This window comes from Neodiprion virginianus, chromosome 1 (genome assembly GCF_021901495.1).
Source record: "Neodiprion virginianus isolate iyNeoVirg1 chromosome 1, iyNeoVirg1.1, whole genome shotgun sequence".
Taxonomy (NCBI): Eukaryota; Metazoa; Arthropoda; class Insecta; order Hymenoptera; family Diprionidae; genus Neodiprion; species Neodiprion virginianus.
In genome coordinates, this window is record NC_060877.1 from 10178055 (window position 1) to 10199957 (window position 21903).

The 21903-nt window shown below is 40.1% G+C and overlaps 1 protein-coding gene across 5 annotated transcripts in view; it reads left to right on the plus strand.

Moving 5' to 3' along the window:
- Positions 1-21903, plus strand: part of LOC124310326 (CCR4-NOT transcription complex subunit 6-like) — a 482747-nt gene that overhangs the window by 400428 nt on the left and 60416 nt on the right. For 2 of the 5 annotated variants that reach the window (XM_046774137.1, XM_046774138.1), the window contains exon 4: positions 5216-5308. The exons of 2 other annotated variants lie outside the window; for them this stretch is intronic. In XM_046774137.1, coding sequence (XP_046630093.1) covers positions 5216-5308 — 93 coding nt within the window. Of the gene's footprint in view, positions 1-1207; positions 1278-5215; positions 5309-21903 lie in introns of those variants that run through there. One more of the 5 variants, XM_046774140.1, reaches the window with a different exon arrangement.

Below are 21903 nucleotides of genomic sequence, written 5' to 3' on the forward strand. Positions count from 1 at the left end.
TTGAATCTTGCAGTGGTAGCAATTTTTTATACAAATATCTAGTTGGGACTTTGCACAAAATACAACTTGATTTGTTTGCTATAGGTTTTTCAATCGTTAGAAATAATTCAATATCTACTAACAATTATGGGTACCCGTGCCTTTGCGCGTTAAAAAACAAATCGCTCGTCAATCAACTTCTTGGTTTAACAAAGTGGATTAACCATCATTTGATACATAAAACTTTAATACACCCAAGAAATTTCGCTCTACGATTCTAATAACTAAATTCTACGAATTATGTTTCAAAGTGTAAACTAATTTCGTATTCATACGAGACCGTACTTAAGATTACATGAGTCGCGTTTTTGACATAAACTTATACGGACAAATTAATAATATACATATTCTAACGACAAGACAAGTGTCTCATAGGTATAGAGTATTGTTTTCAAGCCGTAGTTTTTAGCCTTTCTGAAAGGAAAGTTTAAAACCTGACAATAAGCTCTAATGTATACTAAACACATCACATTTGGCGTTTATCTAGCCCATAATTTCTAGTCTTATGCAACACGCTTGAAAAGAAGAAGTCTGGAAAAAACTCCAGACCCATTACCTAACAATGAAGCCTAGCTCCAATAAACCAAAACTTCGGTCACACCCATAAGAAAAAAACCCCACCAATCATAACCGGCGTACGTAGTTGGATTTAAAATATTAAAAAATATCATACAGAACGCGTTACATTCCGTAACATTAAACATACATTGCCCAGGAAAAAAAATCTACAATTTCAACACCACGTTGAATTCATACTACTGTATCAGTTCCAAAATATATCGTTATTCAATTCAGTTCCAATAACTAACTCGTACGATTTCTTCAACTCTACCTATACAAAGATGTTGTTGACGTACAGTACCGGTGAATTCTAATGCGATAAAGGAATGAAAAAAGATCACACCGAAGACCTCAGGCGAGATTCATCCGAGTCCTGTATGGGGAATTTTTACTACGGGTACTACGAACCGCAGTCGTCGTAGTTGTCCTCATGGTCGTCGGCAGTGCTCGATGGCAAAAGACAGGCGTAGAATTTAAGCGACCCAACAGATGTGCCGCTCGTTCGCGCGCGCACAGCAATATCGTTGATGGCGTGAGATTAATAAATAATCATTACGTGGCAATAAATAGCACGACGAGACTGTCCAGAGGCTACAGTTGGCCGTACCCTGCCGGAGTGTCTCTGATATTATTAATGGGCATTCATGGTTCGAGGACCGCACGTGGCGGCGACCGAGGTATATACGACTTTTATTCAAACACATCCACGTCTTATTCTTATTATTATTGTTGTTGTTGTTGTTGTTGTTATTATTATTATTATTATCGTGCTTATCCGTATGAATTCACGTGTACATCACCTTCCTACCTGCCTACGTACGAGACTAGTGCCGTATCGGAGCTTGCCGAGAGGATTTACTGCGCAGCCTATCGCTACTATGTATTTATACCACGTAGATACTGAATCTGCAAACATCGCATGGTTTTTATTCATTTCTCACCATGCCTACTTACGCGTGTATACGTCTTTCGTACTCCTCGCGCAGACAAGGGTTCTCCGTCCTTCGAAATCGAATCCTTACACAGATTTTCTCCGGTGTTAAGAATACCGGTTAGTTCGTTCGATAGCCGAAGCGAAAGGGCCGCGTGTTTCAGCGGCGGAAACCATCGATCAGTACAAAATTATGAACCGAAAACAATGCGTCGAAGGCTGTGGTGGACCAGAATGGCGTAACCTTCGAAAGATCAGGTGTTCCTGTCATAAGGGTGTAAAAGGAATTTTAACATTGCACTCATATCCGTTTTTTGACCTGTGCCGCCATTATGGTGTTCGTTAAATTATTTGGAAATTCAATTTACGCCCTTCCACCACTAAGTATTTGCGTCTTTTTCCATTTTTACAGTTTCATTTCAGCCGGAAGAGCTTAACATCATTTTTCAACTTTTGTTGCCTATGCAATTTTACCGTAATTTCTTTGAATTGTAATTATATGAGTTGGTCGTTCATAGAACACGCAAACAAATTTCGATAGTATTTCTTGGAACCGTAGCTCATTCCTCCTTAATTTATATTATATCTACATCAATTCGACTTCCTTAATTTCTCGCCCATTACAGGATAAACCTGTGTTATTTATTTAATTTAATTCTTACTCACTTGTGCGATTCTCTCCAATTTTGCAATGTGAAAAGATGCGATGGGAGGATGAACCACTTGACGAAACCAGAGAAGAGATAAATGAGAGATCTTGAATCATGAATTGGGAAATGACTGTCGACCGAGAAAGAGAAAGAGAAAGGAAAAGAGCGAACTCGCTGCAGCCGTTGTTCAACGATTAGTCAAAGCGAATTCATTTGTCGTTTGTGAATTGTTGTACCAGGCAGAGATTGCTCTGGCATTATGCAAATTAACGCTTTCTGCGTTTGCCGGTTACAAACTGACCGCGCCAACTCCCATGGCAAACGGGCTTGTAACACCGCAACGTTCCAATCCCGCAAGGATCCTAATCGCACGATCTGAATGCGACAACGCTATTATACTCTAGTCGGCCTCGACTTCCTTCAGCCTCTAAAACGTGCGGAAAAAAAAACGAGCCGTGTTAGGTGGCGGAATTTTTGTCAGCCGATTCACTAGCGCTTGTAAAAAATGTGAATTTTACGCTTCGGTAAACTGGACGCACCAATTACTTCGAGGATAAGTTCTTGCTCGAGTGTACTTCGAAATGAGTACACACCCTTCTTCTTTGATCATTGCGAATTGTTTGAAATACAAAATTCACAGAACAGTTAGTAGGTGTATAGGGTCGCTTTTGCGTACAGATCCCGATACCGACATTTTACCGATATTTTCGCCACCTCGAAACTCAGACGCAAACCCTTTTTTCCGACAATCTATCCGATGGTAACGCAGAGCGTAAAACGGAAGATATTTTTCCGATGATAGACAAAACCAACGAGAGTTGGGACATACCCGAAAAAAAAGTTTGTGTCTTAGCTGTAAACCGATTAAGAATATCGGTAAAATGTCGGTATCGGGATCTGTACGCAGAACCGAGCCTATATATACCTACTACAGTTTCTATCTGTTTTTCCTTTTCTTTGCCTTGCAGTACAAGGTTAACACCAATGATATACAAGGTGAAGGGATAGTTACGCCATGTATCGAATTTCATTTGGTGCTAATTATGCGTGATGGTTAATATTCAGTACAAGTAACGAAGCGAGAGTGCCCAACGCCAGGGAGCGAAGACCCAACAGGGTTTCATCCGCCTCTGAGGGCTGGGTATCACTTAGCTCTTATGTTCCCTCCTCGACTATACCCTGTAACGAATTTCCGGACGTTCACTGAGCTCTCTCTCTCTCTCTCTCTCTCTCTCCCCCCCCCTCCCCCTCCCCCTCCCCCCTTCCCTCTGACTAACTAATAATCCATGAATATCCGTCAAGAACATCTCACAACCCAACGATATAACATCAACCAATGTTTATGCAAATTGAACAAATCTCTCGTGAACCGGGTTCATATTAATTTCTAAGAAATTCCAATCCTGTTATACCAAACCTTTAATGTTTCTAGTACTTTTTCGGCATCTTACCACACTTCGTACGGTTTCACGATTCTATGATTTCTTAGACATTGGTTGAGAAAACTAAAATGCATGGAACAAGGTACTCAGACACAAGTGAGAAGCTCGAAGCATCTCTATAAGCACCCTTATGTATATCTCGACTATGGGGTACAATTACCATACGGGTATACCTACCACACCATCCGGTTCAGCCATCTCAATCGGTTACACAACGCAATTCTAAGCGGATTGCTCCTGCATTGAATCGATTGGAACTGAGCCAGTGTTGAGATAGGCATGTGAAGGTACTCCGCAGGCATCGGTCTGGAGAAACTAACCTCGATCTTCGATCGATTTAACTACACCGACATCCTTTCGCTCACGATAGACATCTACAGAACAGGGTATCCTGAAGAAACGAGGCACAGCCGAGGAGTGGCGATCACGCTTTAGACAAACGAAAAAATAACAAGAAAGAAAGATAAAATAACTTCGTTCAGACTACCTTTTGTAGAATTAACAGTCGGAGCATTTTTGTGCACACAATTGAATAATGATAATAATCAGCGTTTAGTTATCGTGCAGAATTAAAGAATGAGTCGGGACTTTTATGAACATTACATTTTTTGTACAGCTGTTGTTTTCAGTTTCGCAACTCGTTGTCACGAGGTAATTATTTTCACGATCTTTCACGGTTGTAATTTACTGACGGTAATAAATCCATGATTCGTTATCGCAAAAACTTGATCTGCAGGCGAGTACCGAAACTCAGAGTGGGAATCTTATACCTACCTATATCCATATTTGCGTGAATTTCTAGATTCCTGAATATCGTTGAAATCGTCCTAAAGCAAAGTTCAAGTGGTAGCTCAAGAATCTCTCAGCATTCTAGATCGAGTTTCGAAAGAAAAATGTTCCGGTTAATGAATATGCAATATCCTAATGAATACATAAAAGGAACTGCTGCACCGTGGGAAAGGTATAATAGCGGTACGAGTATTTATCACTATGGGCGCGACTATAATCTACGTGAAATCTACGTAGTTTTTAATGCTCGCACTCGACACGCAGTGCTGCTGACGCGTTAATCAAGGGCATCCGATCAACGGTTCACGCAACCACAAAAGCTTACGTATTTACAGGTAAGTCAGTGATTGCAGAGCTGTTTATTTAATCAATATACCTGCATACCGAACGTACAACCACAGAATTCGAGCGATGAGGCGTTATTGCTTTACTTTCATTTTCAACTCTCGTTTCATTTACGTCGAACGTCACGCGAACATCTCGGATTCAGATCTCGACCTCTGCGGTAAAAACGGCAATTACCCGATCCTTAGTATGCAAAAAGATGTTTGGTTCAGTTTTGGAATTCCGTCGAGGTCTCGCACGTTGTCATTTATGTATTCAACCGCAGGCTGCGTCTCTCAGGTTGTTACGCAATTGGCAAGATACAATTTTTATTTACGCCCACCTTCCTAAACTGCGTAACAAGATAATTATTTCTCGGAATAAACCTGCGTAATTACTATATAGACACGAAATTTCTCACCTTCGATAATAATTAAATTTTGCATGTATTCTGACGTACAATTTCTTTTATGTTTCAGGTTCGTACAGCCATTCTCTAACTCACGTGCGGTGCGTTTTAACTGCCACGGGTCAGTTGGTATATTCTATCAGCACAGAGGGCTCGAATAATGGTAAAGAATTTCTCTCTTCTTTCGCATATGTCAATTAGGTATTACATCACCCTAAACACCATGAAATTTTTTTTTACAAAAACTCACTACTCACCGCTGTATTAGTTTAACTCAACCGGTTCACATAGTTTGGAAGTAATTGAAGTAATGCATCTGTGGCAATAAAACATATCGCGTGTTGACGTAAATTAACCTTTTAACGGCGCGGAAATGTCAGTTCAAATCGACCATTTATTAGACGTGAAATTTATAAATAAGTTCAATGATCTTCTTAGCATCCTATATGCATAATCGTGACTCGTAATGTGATCCGTAACGGTGGTCCATATGTGGGGTAAAAAAGAAAATGATGATGGAGTCTGTCAAATCCATTCCAAATGGTGAAAAAAAATTCCTCAATTATTTCAGATTTTTATTTCATTCCCCTATTCTCCCCGTTTAAGCGGGAAGTTTCAAATTATTCAAAAATATGTTCATGCATTATATTTTGTACTGAATTTTATTTCAGTTATTCATAGGCAAAAAAATAATAAATAACTTCGAATATTCGGTGAGATTCATCGTCATTTCATTGAAAAAAATCGTTTTATCAATCAAACATAATCTGAAAAAGAATTTTGAAACTCTGAAACAAAATACTAGCATTCGTTTAGTCAGCACTGTAATGGAATAACCCACATGTCAACGCTACGTAATATCACAGTCGGTGACATGTAAATATTCAGGATATTTTTTTTACTTAATCTGATCATTTGTCATTTTGAAAAAACACGAATTAATGTCGCACACGTTTCTCATGGAATACCCCATTTATGATTTTTCATTTTTCACTGAAAAGAAGATGAGTCTCACAGAATATTCCAAAATATGGATTTTTTGACTACGAATAATCTTGAAATAAAATTCAGTACAAAATATAGCGAATGAGTATATTTTTGAGATAGTTTGAAACTTTCCGCTCAAACAGGGAGACTAGGGGATTGAAATAAAAATCTAAGAAAATGAAAGAATTTTTGTTTTACCATTTGAAACCAATTCAACAGGCACCATCTTGAATATTTTTATTCAACCCCATATAAGAACCACCTTAGTGATCAGTGTTGACTACAAAAAATAAAACGACACGTTATGCCTATTATATGTAGGTATGCCAGTGCGAAACTTGTTAACGTCCACTTACACAATTTTACAGTCACGTGCACATACTTCGCACACAAGCAAATATATGTTTTGTTCTCAATCCCTTGGCCAGCAAGCGGCTTTCATTCGTCACAAAATAAAGCAACGACACAGACGTGCTTATTGAAATTAAACTGACTGTAGATTCATTTCGCTCACCTTACCTTTCCCCTTTTCATCTTGCAACAGTTAGTCGCAACGATGAGGATAAACATTACACCCTTAGTAGGCCAACGCAATTATTTTTCCCGACGGAAACGCTTTCAAATTATTCCGAGTCACGCAATAATTCCACGTCATTTTTACAATCTTGCAAGTCTAAATTAAATTGCAGCAGACTCTTAATCTATGAATTAGCTCAAACCAATTGATTGTCATGACTGTACAATGAATTAAAAAAATATTAGTACAAAATGTACATAGCATTGATCGTAGATACTGACAGCCGATTTGTGATGTTTCTACTTCCATGACCCTGATGCGTGTTGGTCATAAACTTCCCCACAAGAATTCTGACCTTGACATATATATGTACCCAGTTAATATCCTGTAATTCTGCATTCTGTAATTGGGCGTTTGCATGGAAAAAATCATAATTTTTTTATATTTGTTTAACGCAGAGGAACACTAAACAATTAGATCGCCTTGTTTTTTCTGCAAAAAAGATCATTGTCGGTGTTACAAGCAATTAAATGTCACTGATTTTCTAACGTACAGATATCCCTTAGCATGGGTGACGTCATATTGTTACTTCTAAGCCTTCTGTATTTTCGACAATGACCTAATTATTTTTGGCTCTTGTGTATAATATGCACATGAAATTTTTTTCGTGCAAAGAGCAAATTATTGCTTTATTCCGTGTCGCATTTCTGTAGCGGTGCTGATCTCCATATCGTGTCGTCCTCCGCCGACGCAGATACGCCTACCCATCTTTAGATTACTTTACCAGCCTCGATCACAGTGTCGCGTGTCGAACAAATAACTTCCAAGGTGTTTGCGGGTTACAGGGTCATTCAGGCTCTCATTCTACACCGAATATCAGCCTAGCAATAATCTCATATTGTTGGTTCAAACGTGTCAGCATTGCCACCCGTTACATTATATGAACACTCATAGTTTGATAAGTAGGACATCGTTACTTTCTTATTCATAAAATACTCAAATAAATTGCGCTTGATGGATTTAGTTTATTCTGTCTTATATCGATTCAGTTTAATGTTGTTCCAACACAGATAAAGCGATCGTACCTCATTAAGTAGCAGAGAAAAGGTGAAACACATCATTCCTGTCCCACTTCGACCAACGTTCAAAAGATTTTACGATATCGCATGTGCTTCGCTAATTATTTACAGCATCGTTGCACAATGCAGGAGATGATTGTTGATTTCTCGGTTAGTTGTACAAAAGATGCTCGTAACCAAACCGCTTCATCCGCAGTGAACTTCCGATGCGATTTGACCAAAAATTAGAGTTAGGGCTTGGAGAACCGAAAAGGAGAACGTAATGAAAAAACTATTGTTAAAAAGTAGATATTTTCTAGAATTTTTTACTCCTAACACTCTCGGCTATCGGGAAATTGTCTTTTACCCTATGTGGAATCACTCGCATTGTTTTAACAAAATGCGATGTCGTCGGCGTTGAGAGGAAGACAGGAAGACGGAAAGTCCGGGCATGCTGGTGGATTCGAAGGATTGGAGGGAGCGAAAGAAGTGATGATGCTATCATCCAACCGATGCTTTTTCCTGCTTTGATACGAAACCGATTTTCTGCAAAGAATGTATATTGCCTGGACGCTTGTAGCTGAATTTAGTATTATAACCTCGATCCCCTCGACACCATTCGCCTTGTCAGCTTTATTGAGATAATTTTGGAAAATATGAAGGAACCTGTGTCCGTGACGTCAAACAAATGACATAATAGTAGGGTGAGAGAATTCGTCCTCGGCCATGCCAGCTTTGCCTTTTCTACGTCTCTCGGTTGGTTCCCTAAGCTTCTCTCCGCAATGCGCTACATCCTTCCAAATGTGTATAATAGCTATTCTCGGTGTCATTCTCGCGTTTATACAATTCAAACAACTCCCGACCATTAATTCCAAGACTGCAGACCTCCGCGGATTGGTGATAATATTAAATACATTAATGAATAATGTATTTCACCACCGGCGGGGGAATATGTAATTTATGAAATCTCTTTGAATAAAGATGTCGTCTGGAAGTGTGCTAATGGATATTGCATTTGCACCGTTCACATTTGAACCACCCATTCCCGTACTAACAACACAAACGAGCTCGTTCATTACTCTCGTTGGTCTCATTATCTACGTCACGCAGTTGACAACTTTGATGATTGATTAAATTGTCGATAATCAACCACAGCTTGGTTCGACGGTGAATTCCAATTCAGGTCCTATAAGCTTATCGTAAGCAGCACGGTGCTTTAAGTCCATCAATTATATATTGTGTAATTTGTTTCGTGACTTTCACGAATAGAAAACGGAGTGTTTTTTTTTCTCTCACTGAACTCTCTGAACTCCACTTCCTTTTTCCCGTTGCTCGTTTCATTCGAACACTCTCGTCAATAAAAATCTTCTTGCCAAACTTTATTCATACCCAAGCCTACAATACATGCACGATGAACGTAATCCGCAAAACGGAAATTACGTGATATATTTATAACAATGTCTGTAACAAGCTGAGCGAATTTATATCCCCATTTGAAAACTGCTCAGTCCAGTTAGCGATATTCTCGGAAATCAAATGAAATCCCTGAGCTTTTTAAAAGCTCTCTGCGATCTCACGATACACTTTAAATCCTAAAAATCATGGTTAAACATTTGCATCAGTGGTTAACTACTAGGCAGACATTGAACAGCGAAGATTGATGAGGTTACCGAAGCTGTATTTTAGTCCTGATGACATCTGGATCACCTACTTCGCATCACACGATTAAAGCGAATAACAAAGTTTGATCGGTGTGGTTGAATTAAGTTACTGGAACTTTTAATTGCCATGGTTGGTGTCGAGGCAATGATGGATCATTATAATCGCGCATAACCAGCTCCTGGCGAGTAATCGATTAATTAATTCCACCAGCCAGACGCGGTCGGATTCGCTCGCAATTACCGACTGCTGACAAACTGGGGCAAATGCATGGCATTAAGGTGCAAGGTGCCTCTTGAGAAGACGAGTCAGTGCGCCTGGAACCAGTTTGTCAGGGCGTAAGCTAGGTCGGCTGACTGCGAGTCCGTCTGTCCGTCGCGAAGTTGAAACTTTTTTTTCTTGCACATCGTGGATATCCTCTCTTCATGAAACTGGTCCAGACCAAGTCAACGACCCTGTACAGTCCATGATCCCAGTTCTAAAAACCGTACAGTACTTTGCAGAATTTCCTACTTATATGACACTTCAACGCTGCTCACATTCTTTCGCGATTCCGATACGCGATGCTTCAAAGCTACAAAAAACTCAGAGGTAGATTGTTTTTGGAAATTTCAATCAATAATTCCATTGTTTCTGAACAGACATGCGGAATACAGTTACATTCTTCTAAACATTCACGAAAATAATTACAGTTACATGAAATTCTCGAGATGAATATGGCTTTTTGATTTTCTACGGAGGATGGATACTTCTATAATGCCGAGTTGAATTTCCAGCAGTCTTTGGTTAGATACCTCCTAAAGACGAGGTTTTGATCAAGTCTTGTTATCGAATCTTGCTACGTACAGCAACCAATCTCACCTCATGATCACCGACCGTTCAATTTAGTGTGGCTATTAAGCATCTCACAAAAACTTGTACTCAATATCAATGAGAGAGGATACCATAAAGCCAATAAGGATCACGTGTTCGTATGCATTTGTGTGGTAGCGAGACAACGAGCCACGCTTTGAAGAACCAGAGTTCGAGGCGAGCAATGAACAAGAGCTACTACAAACGGAGGTGTGGAGGGTAACGGAAAGCTGGACACCGTCATGCCGCTTCAGTGCACTCGGAGTATAGGTTAAATGTAGGTTAATTGCAAAGTCGAGTCGTATACATATACATACATACCTCGGCATGTCTCGTTGTGTGTAAATACACGACATACTACCTTTTCACAAAGGGTCAAAGCGAAGCAACTGATAAACTGTCGTGAATTCACGGTCTCTACAAACATGGCGTAACGTAAGGTACAGGTTTAGGTTCGTACATATGGAAGAATTGCTGAGGAACCATTAACTTACCTTTAAAACATCTAGTTTCGTGAAATTTAATCGTGTTTAGGGAGCCTACCTTGATTCTCATTTACCAATCAAGTTTCCATCACGTAACACCTCACGGTATTAACCAATTCATGAAGTTAAACGATGAAAATCATCTCTTTCGAAGACACGTATTTATTCTTGACTCATTGACAGTAAGTGCTACATCTATGAATATTAATGACTTGTAAACGTATATGGAAAAGGCATCGCTGCAACTTCAGTCGATAGTGGTCGTGAGTTCACAGATTTGAACAACTAGTATACATCGCAGGATGAGTAGCATCCCACTGCGAAAATACTGGTTCAGTCCGTATAAATTCAGGAATACTGGCACTGTCAATTCTGTGCTCTTTTTTCGCGGGAATTTAATCATTTTTACTGCAATCTCGTGAAACAAACATGAACCCACGCGTCATTAGTCACGCGGAGTTTTGGAAGGTATCTAATTAGTGTATCCGACTCATGTTATGCGCCTCATCAAGTACGCCAACCACATCGGATAGTTATAGAGAACACCAAGTGCCATCAACTACCTGGTGGTGATATAGACTGGATCTGAAGTTACAAGGTTGAGGTAGAATCATTCTTTACGGTGAATGCGACAGTAGGTAGAGTCTAATGCAATAAGGTATCAACTCCGATCGTTGATATGAAGCAGTATAATACTCTCGGTACAATGAAAAGCGTCGCCGTAGAAACACGTCCGTCAGATGGCTCGGATTAAAATAACGAGACGTATACCTGCTATGCTCAAGTTCGTCTTCTGGCCACTCCCGACTAAGCTTTAGTCTAACTCCTCGTTTATATTTCCTTTGATCGCTAGCTACAATGTCTCTCTGCAACTCAGATGCGGGTTGGTGGACAATCATTTGGAAATTTTAATACCTCCACAAGTTGTTGCGGGTAACAAATCGTGATATTGTTCTTTATAAGAATGCTCGAGTTAAACCACACCTTAACATTTACCAATCACAGCATTTTCTCGTGCCTCAATCCTCTCATTTCTTGATAAAATAAATTTAATTTAAATTAGCAGTTAACACGGGTGTGGAAGTTATAGCGATGTAACCATATGTCGCCTCATTTTTATTATTAGTGATACCCATCAGGTTACACCATGTATGCAAGATATAAATCTATCGCACATTTTGTCATTTCATAAGTCTGGAAAATAAAGTTTGGCGAAATAGTAGATATTGATACGAACAGATCACGTTATTCGCCAGGTCTGTGATACAGATTGTCTCCGTTGTCTCCGTCGTGGATCGCGAACATGATTTTTTTTATTCGAAGGAAAGTCTCCTCTTATGTCGGGAAAAAGCATAATAAATCACGTACATTTGAGACGGCGAAGTGGGCCAGGCACATGAAATATTGGGTACCTTTACCCGGAAAGACTACCTCCTCAATATTTGTTGCTCGATGGTCCTCTCGCACTTTTGGAAAAGTTAGCGATTGTACGCTTTGAATTCTGATCCCTTAACATCCCGTTGCCGGTCAATATTTGTTCCATCTTCTATCGAGCCTGGACAACGATGCGAAAAGCACCAGAGTGCCTTGTTAACTATTTTTATGGCCAGCTCTACTTTCACATCGTCGTTCGGCAAGTAAATTTGTAAGTATGTGATCTTGCGTATAAGGCATTCCGTGTCAATTCTACTTGTCTGTACAAACGAACGGTAGTCATGAAAATATCTATGCCTCGTGTATAGTAGTGAAAATTTTCAGTACATACGCTTTTTCGTTTGAATAACAAACGCGTGACTCTACGAATTTTTGATTTGTCAATGCAATTACTGCCAACCAATTCTCAGTAGAATGTAAACGTTCACGAAGACTATTTCTAACAACTCCCTTCAGCGTAAATCCCACAAGAGAAGATTTGAGGCAGTGGAAGTCGGGGGCAGGTCAAGCTGTGGCGGAATGGACTGTATAAATATATGCGCGTTTGAATATCGAATATGAAGATATTCCCACTCCGCCTACATAATACTCGGCGTATCGAGTGACTCGGAGGTAGGGCTCCGATGTATATTGTAACAATGTAATATCAAATAAGTATAAGGTGTATCCACACGTGTCGATGGAACCTGAACTATACAAGTATGTATACGAAGATACACTGGCAGTGACAGAAACAGTTTCTCGTTGATACCGCTACGGAATCGGTTCATCGTGTTTTCTATAGCCAGATGATTTCCAAGAGGACAGAATGGAATAAATTGAAATGCATAATAGGGTTCGGATTGAATGGTACGAGAAATGAATCCAAGGATGTGGGCGCATGCGTGGAGAGCACGTCCAACGAATGTAGCTAATTATTTATTCAAACACTTGTGTCGAGTGTTATGTGTTATGAAAGTCATCTTCGTCTTCCTATCACGGTGAAAGATGCAGAGGATGATCTAGCTGATTCCATTTCCTCGCCTTTCAGATTACCGTGCAAAATATTCCCGAGCTCATTGTCTACCAGGGACAAACGTTTCAATATATTTTACATGTGTATACCTGTATATGAATGTTTCGCGGTACTTTTCACACTTCTCTCCGATTCCCATTCATGCACAGTTATGGAAATCGAGAGATAAATAGATAAAGTTACAACCCAACCTCTTCTCACATTTGCATAAAAAAGGTTCTTGCAACCTCATACCTCATTCACATCTGATCTGTACTGGAGCTACGTACATAGAATTATTGATACATGTGCGACTAACTTTCGTTAGAAAGGAACACTCGATACTTGACCGAACAGCATCGCATCCTTTGGTTTTTACCACTGCTTTCATTTTGTACTTTCTATTGTACATATTACGTGACTGGTTTTTGTAATCTCAAGATTAGGTTAAATTTTTTTGGAGACATGTGGCCACTGGGATTACTAGGAAATTTATCTGGTACATCTTTAATCTATTCGTACAGTTGAGAATCGAAAAATTGTAGTTGTAAATATAAACATTTCTATGGTTATCTCGTTCCAGTCCCCGATCATGAAACTTCGATATTCGATCATTTGTTGGAATATCTTCTAAGATTCGCGTAGATACTTCAACAATTTTAATTTTACTGACAGTGAAAGCGTGATTTTTAAATTTTTTTCCTGAGATTTGATCAGGCAAGTCATTGAGGAATCTGACTTAGTTTGCCAAGTAAAAAAAAATCAGACGTAGTTATGTTTTATGCATGCCGAAGAACTACATTCTAGACCATTGTATTCGAATGACGGTGGTTGAAGCAAGTTTTCAACAACAATAGCGCCTTTAATAACCTCTCATCCCGTCATTTTGGGTTCAATGTGATTATTTTTTTGCGAAAATATACGAACTCGAATTTCAAGTAGGTATCGACAATGCTGCATGTAAAAAAAATTCTACTTCTCAAGTACTCGAGGGTATCGTCCTTCTTCTTTTGCCCGCTTTTTTCTATCCTGCCTCACACCATCTACTTTATTTTACTACTTTCAGTTATTTCGTTCCTTCTTTTTTCGTCGTTTCTTCTCCCTGTCATTCCTGGAAATTTGTTTGTTTAATCGAATAAACGCAACTCACGGAATTCGCCTCGTTTATAAAAGAGCCCTACGAATGAGAGGGTGATGCGAATTCCACCGCGTCTCCGTGTCCCTGTACAATTAGTACGGCGTGATAACCGTTAATCTCCAAGACTCATTTAAGCGGATTTTGTATACTTGAGATGCAGAATGGAGCTGGTGCTCCGGAGGTCGGCGATAAAATTAATTAGCAAGAAACGTGGACCGCTCGAGGTTACAGATCGGTTATTTAGCCCTGCTCACCACACCCTACTTATATACTTGCCTGCCTTAATTGCAGGGAAAAGTTGCCTCCGCAGAAGAAGCACCCGTGCAATTGCAAAGAGGATTCAATCCGCTGGTACGCCAAGAGTAAATGAAAAAAGTTGAGAATCGTTGAATATATCCGTAGTATTCTGGGAGAGGTAATGAATAATCGGGACCAGATTACAAACAGGATAACCTTTTCTATCTCCTTCGAATATATAGCTTTGCATAGTTGATGGTTTCGCGAGATTCGCTTCTTGCCGTGGCCCGCCTCCCTTTGTTATTCTTCGTCGAGAAGGTACCTACCTACCTTGTACCCTTCATTCCTTCTTGGCAGTTGAGTGCTTATCGACGAAAATAAAAAAAAAAAGCAAAGATCCCGCCGTCCACTCTCCTCCCTGACTTGAGTGGTCCCCTTGTTATTGCTCTTTCTCCACCTTCCTATTATTTCCACAGCTGTGATTTCGCCCTACTTCCACCTTTTTCTTTCAATGCCAAATTTAAACTGCGTCACCGTTGCGAAGCGTACCAGAAGATTAGTTCATCTATAAGCCTAGTGTCACCGACCGTGCGGACCCCCTGACCAGTCCTCGGTTTTTGGTATTTTTTCTTTCTTTGATTTCGTTGCCAGTGTTCACGATTAAATTTTGTTCTTTGTTATTATTACTCATAAATTGTTGTCTTGGTCAAAATAAAGATACTCCCCGTCGCCTATGTGTGGTATTGCATCTAATTCGAGCAACCCTTTCGTGCCATGCACGTGTGCTGGTACGGAAAAGCCGTGCGCCGCGTATGCGGAGTGGGGGGAAGCGGAGCAGTAAGCGAGCAGCGCGCATGCGCAGAAGAGAAACGAAACGCGAGCGAGTAGCGCGCGAAGGAGAGCGACCCCAGTCGAATTCGAGCGCCCACCGCGCAAGGCACGCTGTGCATTTGGGGAAATAACACTCAGAAAATTCAATCATTCGAAAATAATTACAAATTCTCACTTCTCAATCTCTGCTCATTATTGTCAGATAATTGACAGTTTATAGTCTATGAAAAGAATATCGTTTTTAAACAAGTTTAAACTTGTGTAAACTTTGTTCAATCGATGAAATGACAAAGTGAATGAATAGTCGACTTACAAGATGGCGTTTTTAAAAATACCCATCTGCCTTTCTCGATCTTTCCTATATTTGATGACAAGACAAAGAGAAGTCAGGATCTGTATTAGGGGTAGAATATCGGATACGTGTGACGTTGCAGAGAATATATGCAATACCGACGTCATCCAAACTTTTGGCATTTTGGCCATTCTGTTTTTCGCGGGTTTCGAGATGTCGACCTTTCGAATCTTTGGTCAGTCGTTATTGATAAATTCGGATTCGTAGATTTTCGATAAAGGCTCGAGTCTGACATTTGAAAAGTCGACTTTTTAATTCTTCGGTATTTTCGCAATGCAATATTTTGCCCTTCGCAATCTTGGCCATTCTCAAAAAAAAAATTTCGGTATAAATTTATACATTTTTGCGTCCTTAATTATTATTTTACTACAGTCATGGTTTCGTATCTATGGTTTTTCTACGTTTTCAACTGTCGTTAGTTTGACTTTCGGGATCCGTCCCGTCGACTTTTTGGTCTTTCACATTTTTGAACCTCACGCAGTTGTCTCTGACATAGTTAGGCGTGATAGAAGTAATATTCCGCCAGTAAATATTGTAGTACTGCGTGACTTATGCAACAATCTGTATAAAACTGCGTTATTAAATAATCCACGTCAGTCATGGCAGCAGTAGCAGCTACCTGAAATTTCGTTCAACCAAGACTGATGGAAAACTTGAGTTGCCGCTAATTTTTATTACATGAATAAAACTTGGTTAGCCATTTAACAGTACAAAACTGTAATAATAGGACTAAAAATTGCCATGATTTATTTCTTCACCATCGGAACCGTTTTAAATCAAAACTTCAAGTACATATACATGTTCATGTCAAGAGCGTTCACGAAACGAGGAAAAACAACCCTCAAATAACTTGGGCTCTTGACGACCGGATGATTTATAGTTGTTTGCAAGGACTTCGGGCGGGACGTTGTTTGTCGTTTTTACTACCCATTTCTTCCTGTTTAGTTTTATTTTTCTCCTAAACAAAAAATGTCTTTTAACACGGACGCTGAATTTGTGATACGGAAGAGAAACGACGCGAGCCTCGAGCTACGCGTTCACAGATCGATCGGAAATCAAACCGTACTCGAAGTGTTTGGTAGCAGGCGCAAAAAATTTCTCGAGACTCCGGAACATCGCAGATCGCAACTCACAGGGCGACCGGAAACCCACCGAGACGTATCCTACGTCTTTTTCTCGAAAGAGGCTCGCCCCGCGGACTCCTTTGTGGGAAGCCGATACGGCACCCCAGAGGCCACGCCGCCATGTCGGAGCAAAGGATACACACGTCTTCTTTGTATATGACCTACGTACACCGCCGTAAACTACCCGGCAGCATTACACGATCGGAATACATTATCTAATATCCTGACGAATCGTCGGACGCGACTTGAATTCAAAATTTTCAATATTCAACTACTGGTTCCTCGATACTACGCGACGCATTCCTACCTCTACAGCCATCAGCGGCAACATTTGTCATTTCGATTGACTAACGATCGTGAGGGAAAGGATTTGGTGAACCATGGAGAACAAATCGTAGGCATGTGTTTCGTTGATATTGATTCTTTGTCCCATGCGACGTCATTCTTACTTGACATAAAATTGACGCTCTCCAGTCACTTGGACTTGATTTAACGTATTGAAAGATACATTTGCTCACCAATTCAGTAACGGTTGCAGTTTTTATCGCATTTCAGACAAAATTTGGGGTGCGTTTGTACAAACAACAATATAAATTTTCACGCATTTCTCTCGGTGAATTTTCATTTTTTCAGCCTACTCGTGGAAAACATTCTGTTACACTCGCTTCCATCTCAATCACCAGCCGAGTTTTCTATTATCAAAAAAACACAGAAATTCCGATGCCGGTAGAAATGGTTTAGAGAGCCGAGTTCCCCAACGGCTTTAGTTTTTCCGATATTTTTCAACGACTGGGATATTCAAATTCAGCAAACCCTGGACCGCCTGCAGTAATTTGATTTTCGTTCTCTATCCCGTATCTACATCGTGTTCACGGTACGACGATTCAAAGTGAGCATTTCACAGTGTTTATTTTTTCCCAGTACGAATCGTTTCAGTGAACGAATCACGCTGCGAATTCAACCCACAGCAAACGACGCAATCTCTCCGCTTTGAATCGGGAATTTTTTTTTTTTTTCAACCATATGCAAGCATAGCTCAAACATTCGGTACACTCCTTAAAACCTTTCTCTTTGGCCCCGACCTTGCAGAGGTTGCCAGCTCTTGACCCACCTGACGTAATGCATATCTCGCACCTACATGTCCGGGTTCAATTACCGTACACATTCCGGAGATCAGGGCCATTGTTACGTACTGTCATTTATTAATAAGCTTGCTTAACTTATGAGATTAGGTACTTTTTTCCTCTTCCTTTTTTTTTTCTTTCGCCTTAATTCGCCCGAGGAATAACGCACGTTATTATCCTTGCGTTTGTTCCCATCAAAGTCGTACATCTTCGAGATTACCCTGAAAATTCGATTTATCAAGCGTTTTCTGAAGAATCCCTACAATTTCAATCATCTTACTCTATTCTCTCAAATATATTTTAATATCCGAATAATTTTTCGATATTTACGACATATTGCTCCTTTTTCTTTTCCTCCGTTTATACTCCTAATACCGCAATATCATCGACAAAAGTCTGGAATTTTTCAACACGAACCTTACATCGGAATCCAAATCTTTGCTACGCAGTGATACTGGAAACCTGAGTTTCCATCAATTCGCAATATCATACATTCGATTCGCCAATTTTTTTGAATCACAAATATCAAAGAAAAAACAATCTGAATTCCAGTCTGAAATTGAGAGTCTCTACATAGCCTGTAAAATTCGAAAATGTAAAACGTAAGGCAAATGAAAATAGCGATACTAAATTCCGCGACACGTGGAAGGAACAAAAATCGAGCATCTACAGAACTTCAATTCGTGTAACTGCAGGTTGTCCTGCAAGTTGCACTTTCGCAAGTGCAGAGGCAAAAGTGTTACCTGCAGTAAGTGTCTGGTTGATTATTTGCTCGTAGGTGTGAAAAAAAAAAAAAAAAAATTGGCAATTGAAATATTTTGAGTCTCACGGTCAGTAAATACACCGAGTTGCGAGGAAAGTTTTAAACAAATCACAAAGTAACAGGTCAATTTCTCTTTAACCTCAAAGTTCCCCCCCCCCCCCCCCCCCACCTCGTATTTCACAAGCAACTGTGAAACCGCAGAAACAGCGAATAATTTCCGCAGAAGTTGAGAGAAGCGATCGGTGCAGGCTGACCGTTGGCTTTCCGCATTATTTTTCACCTCAAGATCCTTCGCAGCCTTACACATCCGCGTTCTCTCGGAGTCGGCTGGCTCACCACCCGGGGATTCCGCCTTGTTACACCTTCACCTTAACTGACCTCTATCCGTTAGATTACGTTGAGCGTATGCCAGACCATCTGACGCGCCGGTTTGCGAGCTCGCAAATCACCGTTTAAAACGTCTCCAAATGAACGAAACGCTGGCTGGCTGATCCTGCCCGGAGTAGTCAGCCGCTGACGCCATAGCTACGAACTTTTTGCCTTCAGTAAACAGACCAGTCCGGTTTTTGCAATGAAATTCAATATGCTAATATTTACCCCGGTGTGATTGCTATTAAAATCATATTACAGCTCGAGACTTGTTACGTACATGACGAGTACTTATTGCTGAAACTTGAGCGGATATTCAGGAGTTACCAAGTCCTCAATCCATTCAAACTCCCAAGCTATGATAATTAAGTGCGTCTATGCGATGATGAAAGTCTCGGTGAGTTTTTTTTTTTTTTTTTTCGGATAATGATCTTCTCGTTTCACAGATGGTATTTTGAATCAGGTGCAAGTCGAGTCGAGTCCCGGTGCTTATAGTGATTCCAGTTGGGTATTATAACAGGAAAAACTGCGAGTTGTGAACCGGCTAAAATGTCGTAAGGAACATTTAAAGACTACCTTCGAGTATTATACCTTACAAAACGAGGATGTTACAATTTTTATCAATCGTTAATTTCTGCTCTAAACTACACCCCTGCGAATTCAAAGCCATTTTTGTACCGTGGCTACAAATGGATCAGTATCTTCACGCTCCTAGCTCAGCACCAGCTGACTCCAATCCATTTTTGCTTACTTCGTAGATATGACGGAACTCGTGATCTCGTGCGGTAGCATTACCAATTAATACTGGCGCGAATAACAGCTTCTGAAGAAATCGCACCATTCGAATAAAAGACTCTTCATCTCTGTAAAAAATCGTCAAGAAATTTAGCACCTAAATTATCGTTTGAAACTTCCGACAGGTTATCTGACTTGATGTACCAACAGTATCGTAAGTATTCACTTCTTAGTACTTAAAACAACTGGCAAAGGCTAAGTGAAGACCTTTGATACCAGAAACGTTATCACATGGCACGATGTGAGATAGGTATCTACCCAGATAACAATGTTTCTACTATCTTAACATTTCGCGTATTATTATTCAAGAACGTTCTCAGCAACTTGCATCTTCTGATGCGGGTGAGCATACCTTGGAAATCCAGACGTTTGTTGGCACTGGCTTTGAGTTTGCTGCGACACGATGGCGCAGTGCAGAGGAACTTATCGCACCTTCTGTTCCGCAATATTACTCGGCTTTCGAGAGGCACGGATACGTAATACACCTACACCTCTGATCCGTATACCGGCCGCGAATTCCGCAGGGTGCACTCAGAAAAATTTCATTTGTTACAGTAACTAGAAAAACTCATTGAAACAGTTACCTAGAACTATATTTTTCGATTGTGGTAAAAAATGAAAATAGTTAAGGACTGAGCGGTAACCGGAACTAAAAATCTCTCTCAGTGTCTATATGCGGCCGGCGGACATACCGGAAGGCCAAAATAGACCCGAGCCGACCAGACGAGACGAGACTCAACCGAACCGCAGGATTTATGAGAGGTCGTGTAAGTGTGATCTTGCCGTTTCGTGCCCGGTATAACCTGAGCTTCCAGCCATTTTATTAACCGTCCGATAAGACTTAATGGCCCCGCGACACGCCACTGCTACTTGCCCATTTACATTCGAGTCGATGTATTTCGTTGCCGCCTGCGATTACGATGGCGTGCGCCCCGGCCACCGCCTCCTCTGCTGCACCCGGGTACCCTAGATGATATACACCCACGCACATGCACGCGCGCGGACATTGGAACTACACGTTTATTTCCTGGTACGATATCACGGGGGATTAAGACGTCACGTGGCAAAGGCCGGCTCATGCCCTGTTCGGTAGATCCCTTTCACGAATTCTCGTGTGTTGTGTTTTTACATATTTATTTTTATCTTCAATCGAACGTAAGATCGTCTTCCAAGCTCTTTGTCACGTTCGGTAACCTGGAAATTGTAAAAGACTGAGGTTATTTTTGAAAATTTTACAGCGATTTGTTGAAAAGATCTCGAACTTTTGATTAGAAAATTACCTTGCTTTAAAAATTCTTTTTATTTGCCAAGTAGTCAGAGGCTCGCGAACAACGTTGAACTTCTTATATGATAACACAAAAATAGCGCAGGGGTTGCACTCTGTAAAATGAGAATTGTCGCATGTTCGCGGAAAATGATGTGAAATTCTATACGCGGCTGAAGTTGGTAACGTTAACGCAACGGAACATCAGGGGAAAAAATCATTATTGTGTAATTTGCGAATGACATTCAAGGATTTCGACTTTTCAAAATACGTGTGATGATGTTTTTTTTTTTTGTCTATCGTGGTTTACCAAATTTCAGACCATCCTAAAGGTGCGAAGAAACGATTTCTTCTAAACATGAATCGTTACAGTAACGTTATTAACTTCGTTTACATAATTGTACCAGCATACTTCGATTAATGTAATTCAATTGAAAAAATCACTCTGACGTTGCAAAACTGAAGAGGCATTGTCAAATTTGCATGGAATTCGGGTAAAAAGGATCGAGAGTAAAATTGATTCCACTGACATACGTTCGTTTGTAGTAATATACACTGTTAAAAATTTCTGCGTGGAACTTCTTACACTGTATTAGAAGTTTTATCCGGATACGGAACAGTGATTTCACCATACATTTACTGTGTATTCAATTTGCGATCACAATAAATTTATTAGAAAATTTAGTGAAATAAAATTACTTTTTTGTCTTTTTCTTATAAATTTTAGTAAAATGAAAAATTTTGATTGTAAATTTCAGGCAAACGCGTAGCAATT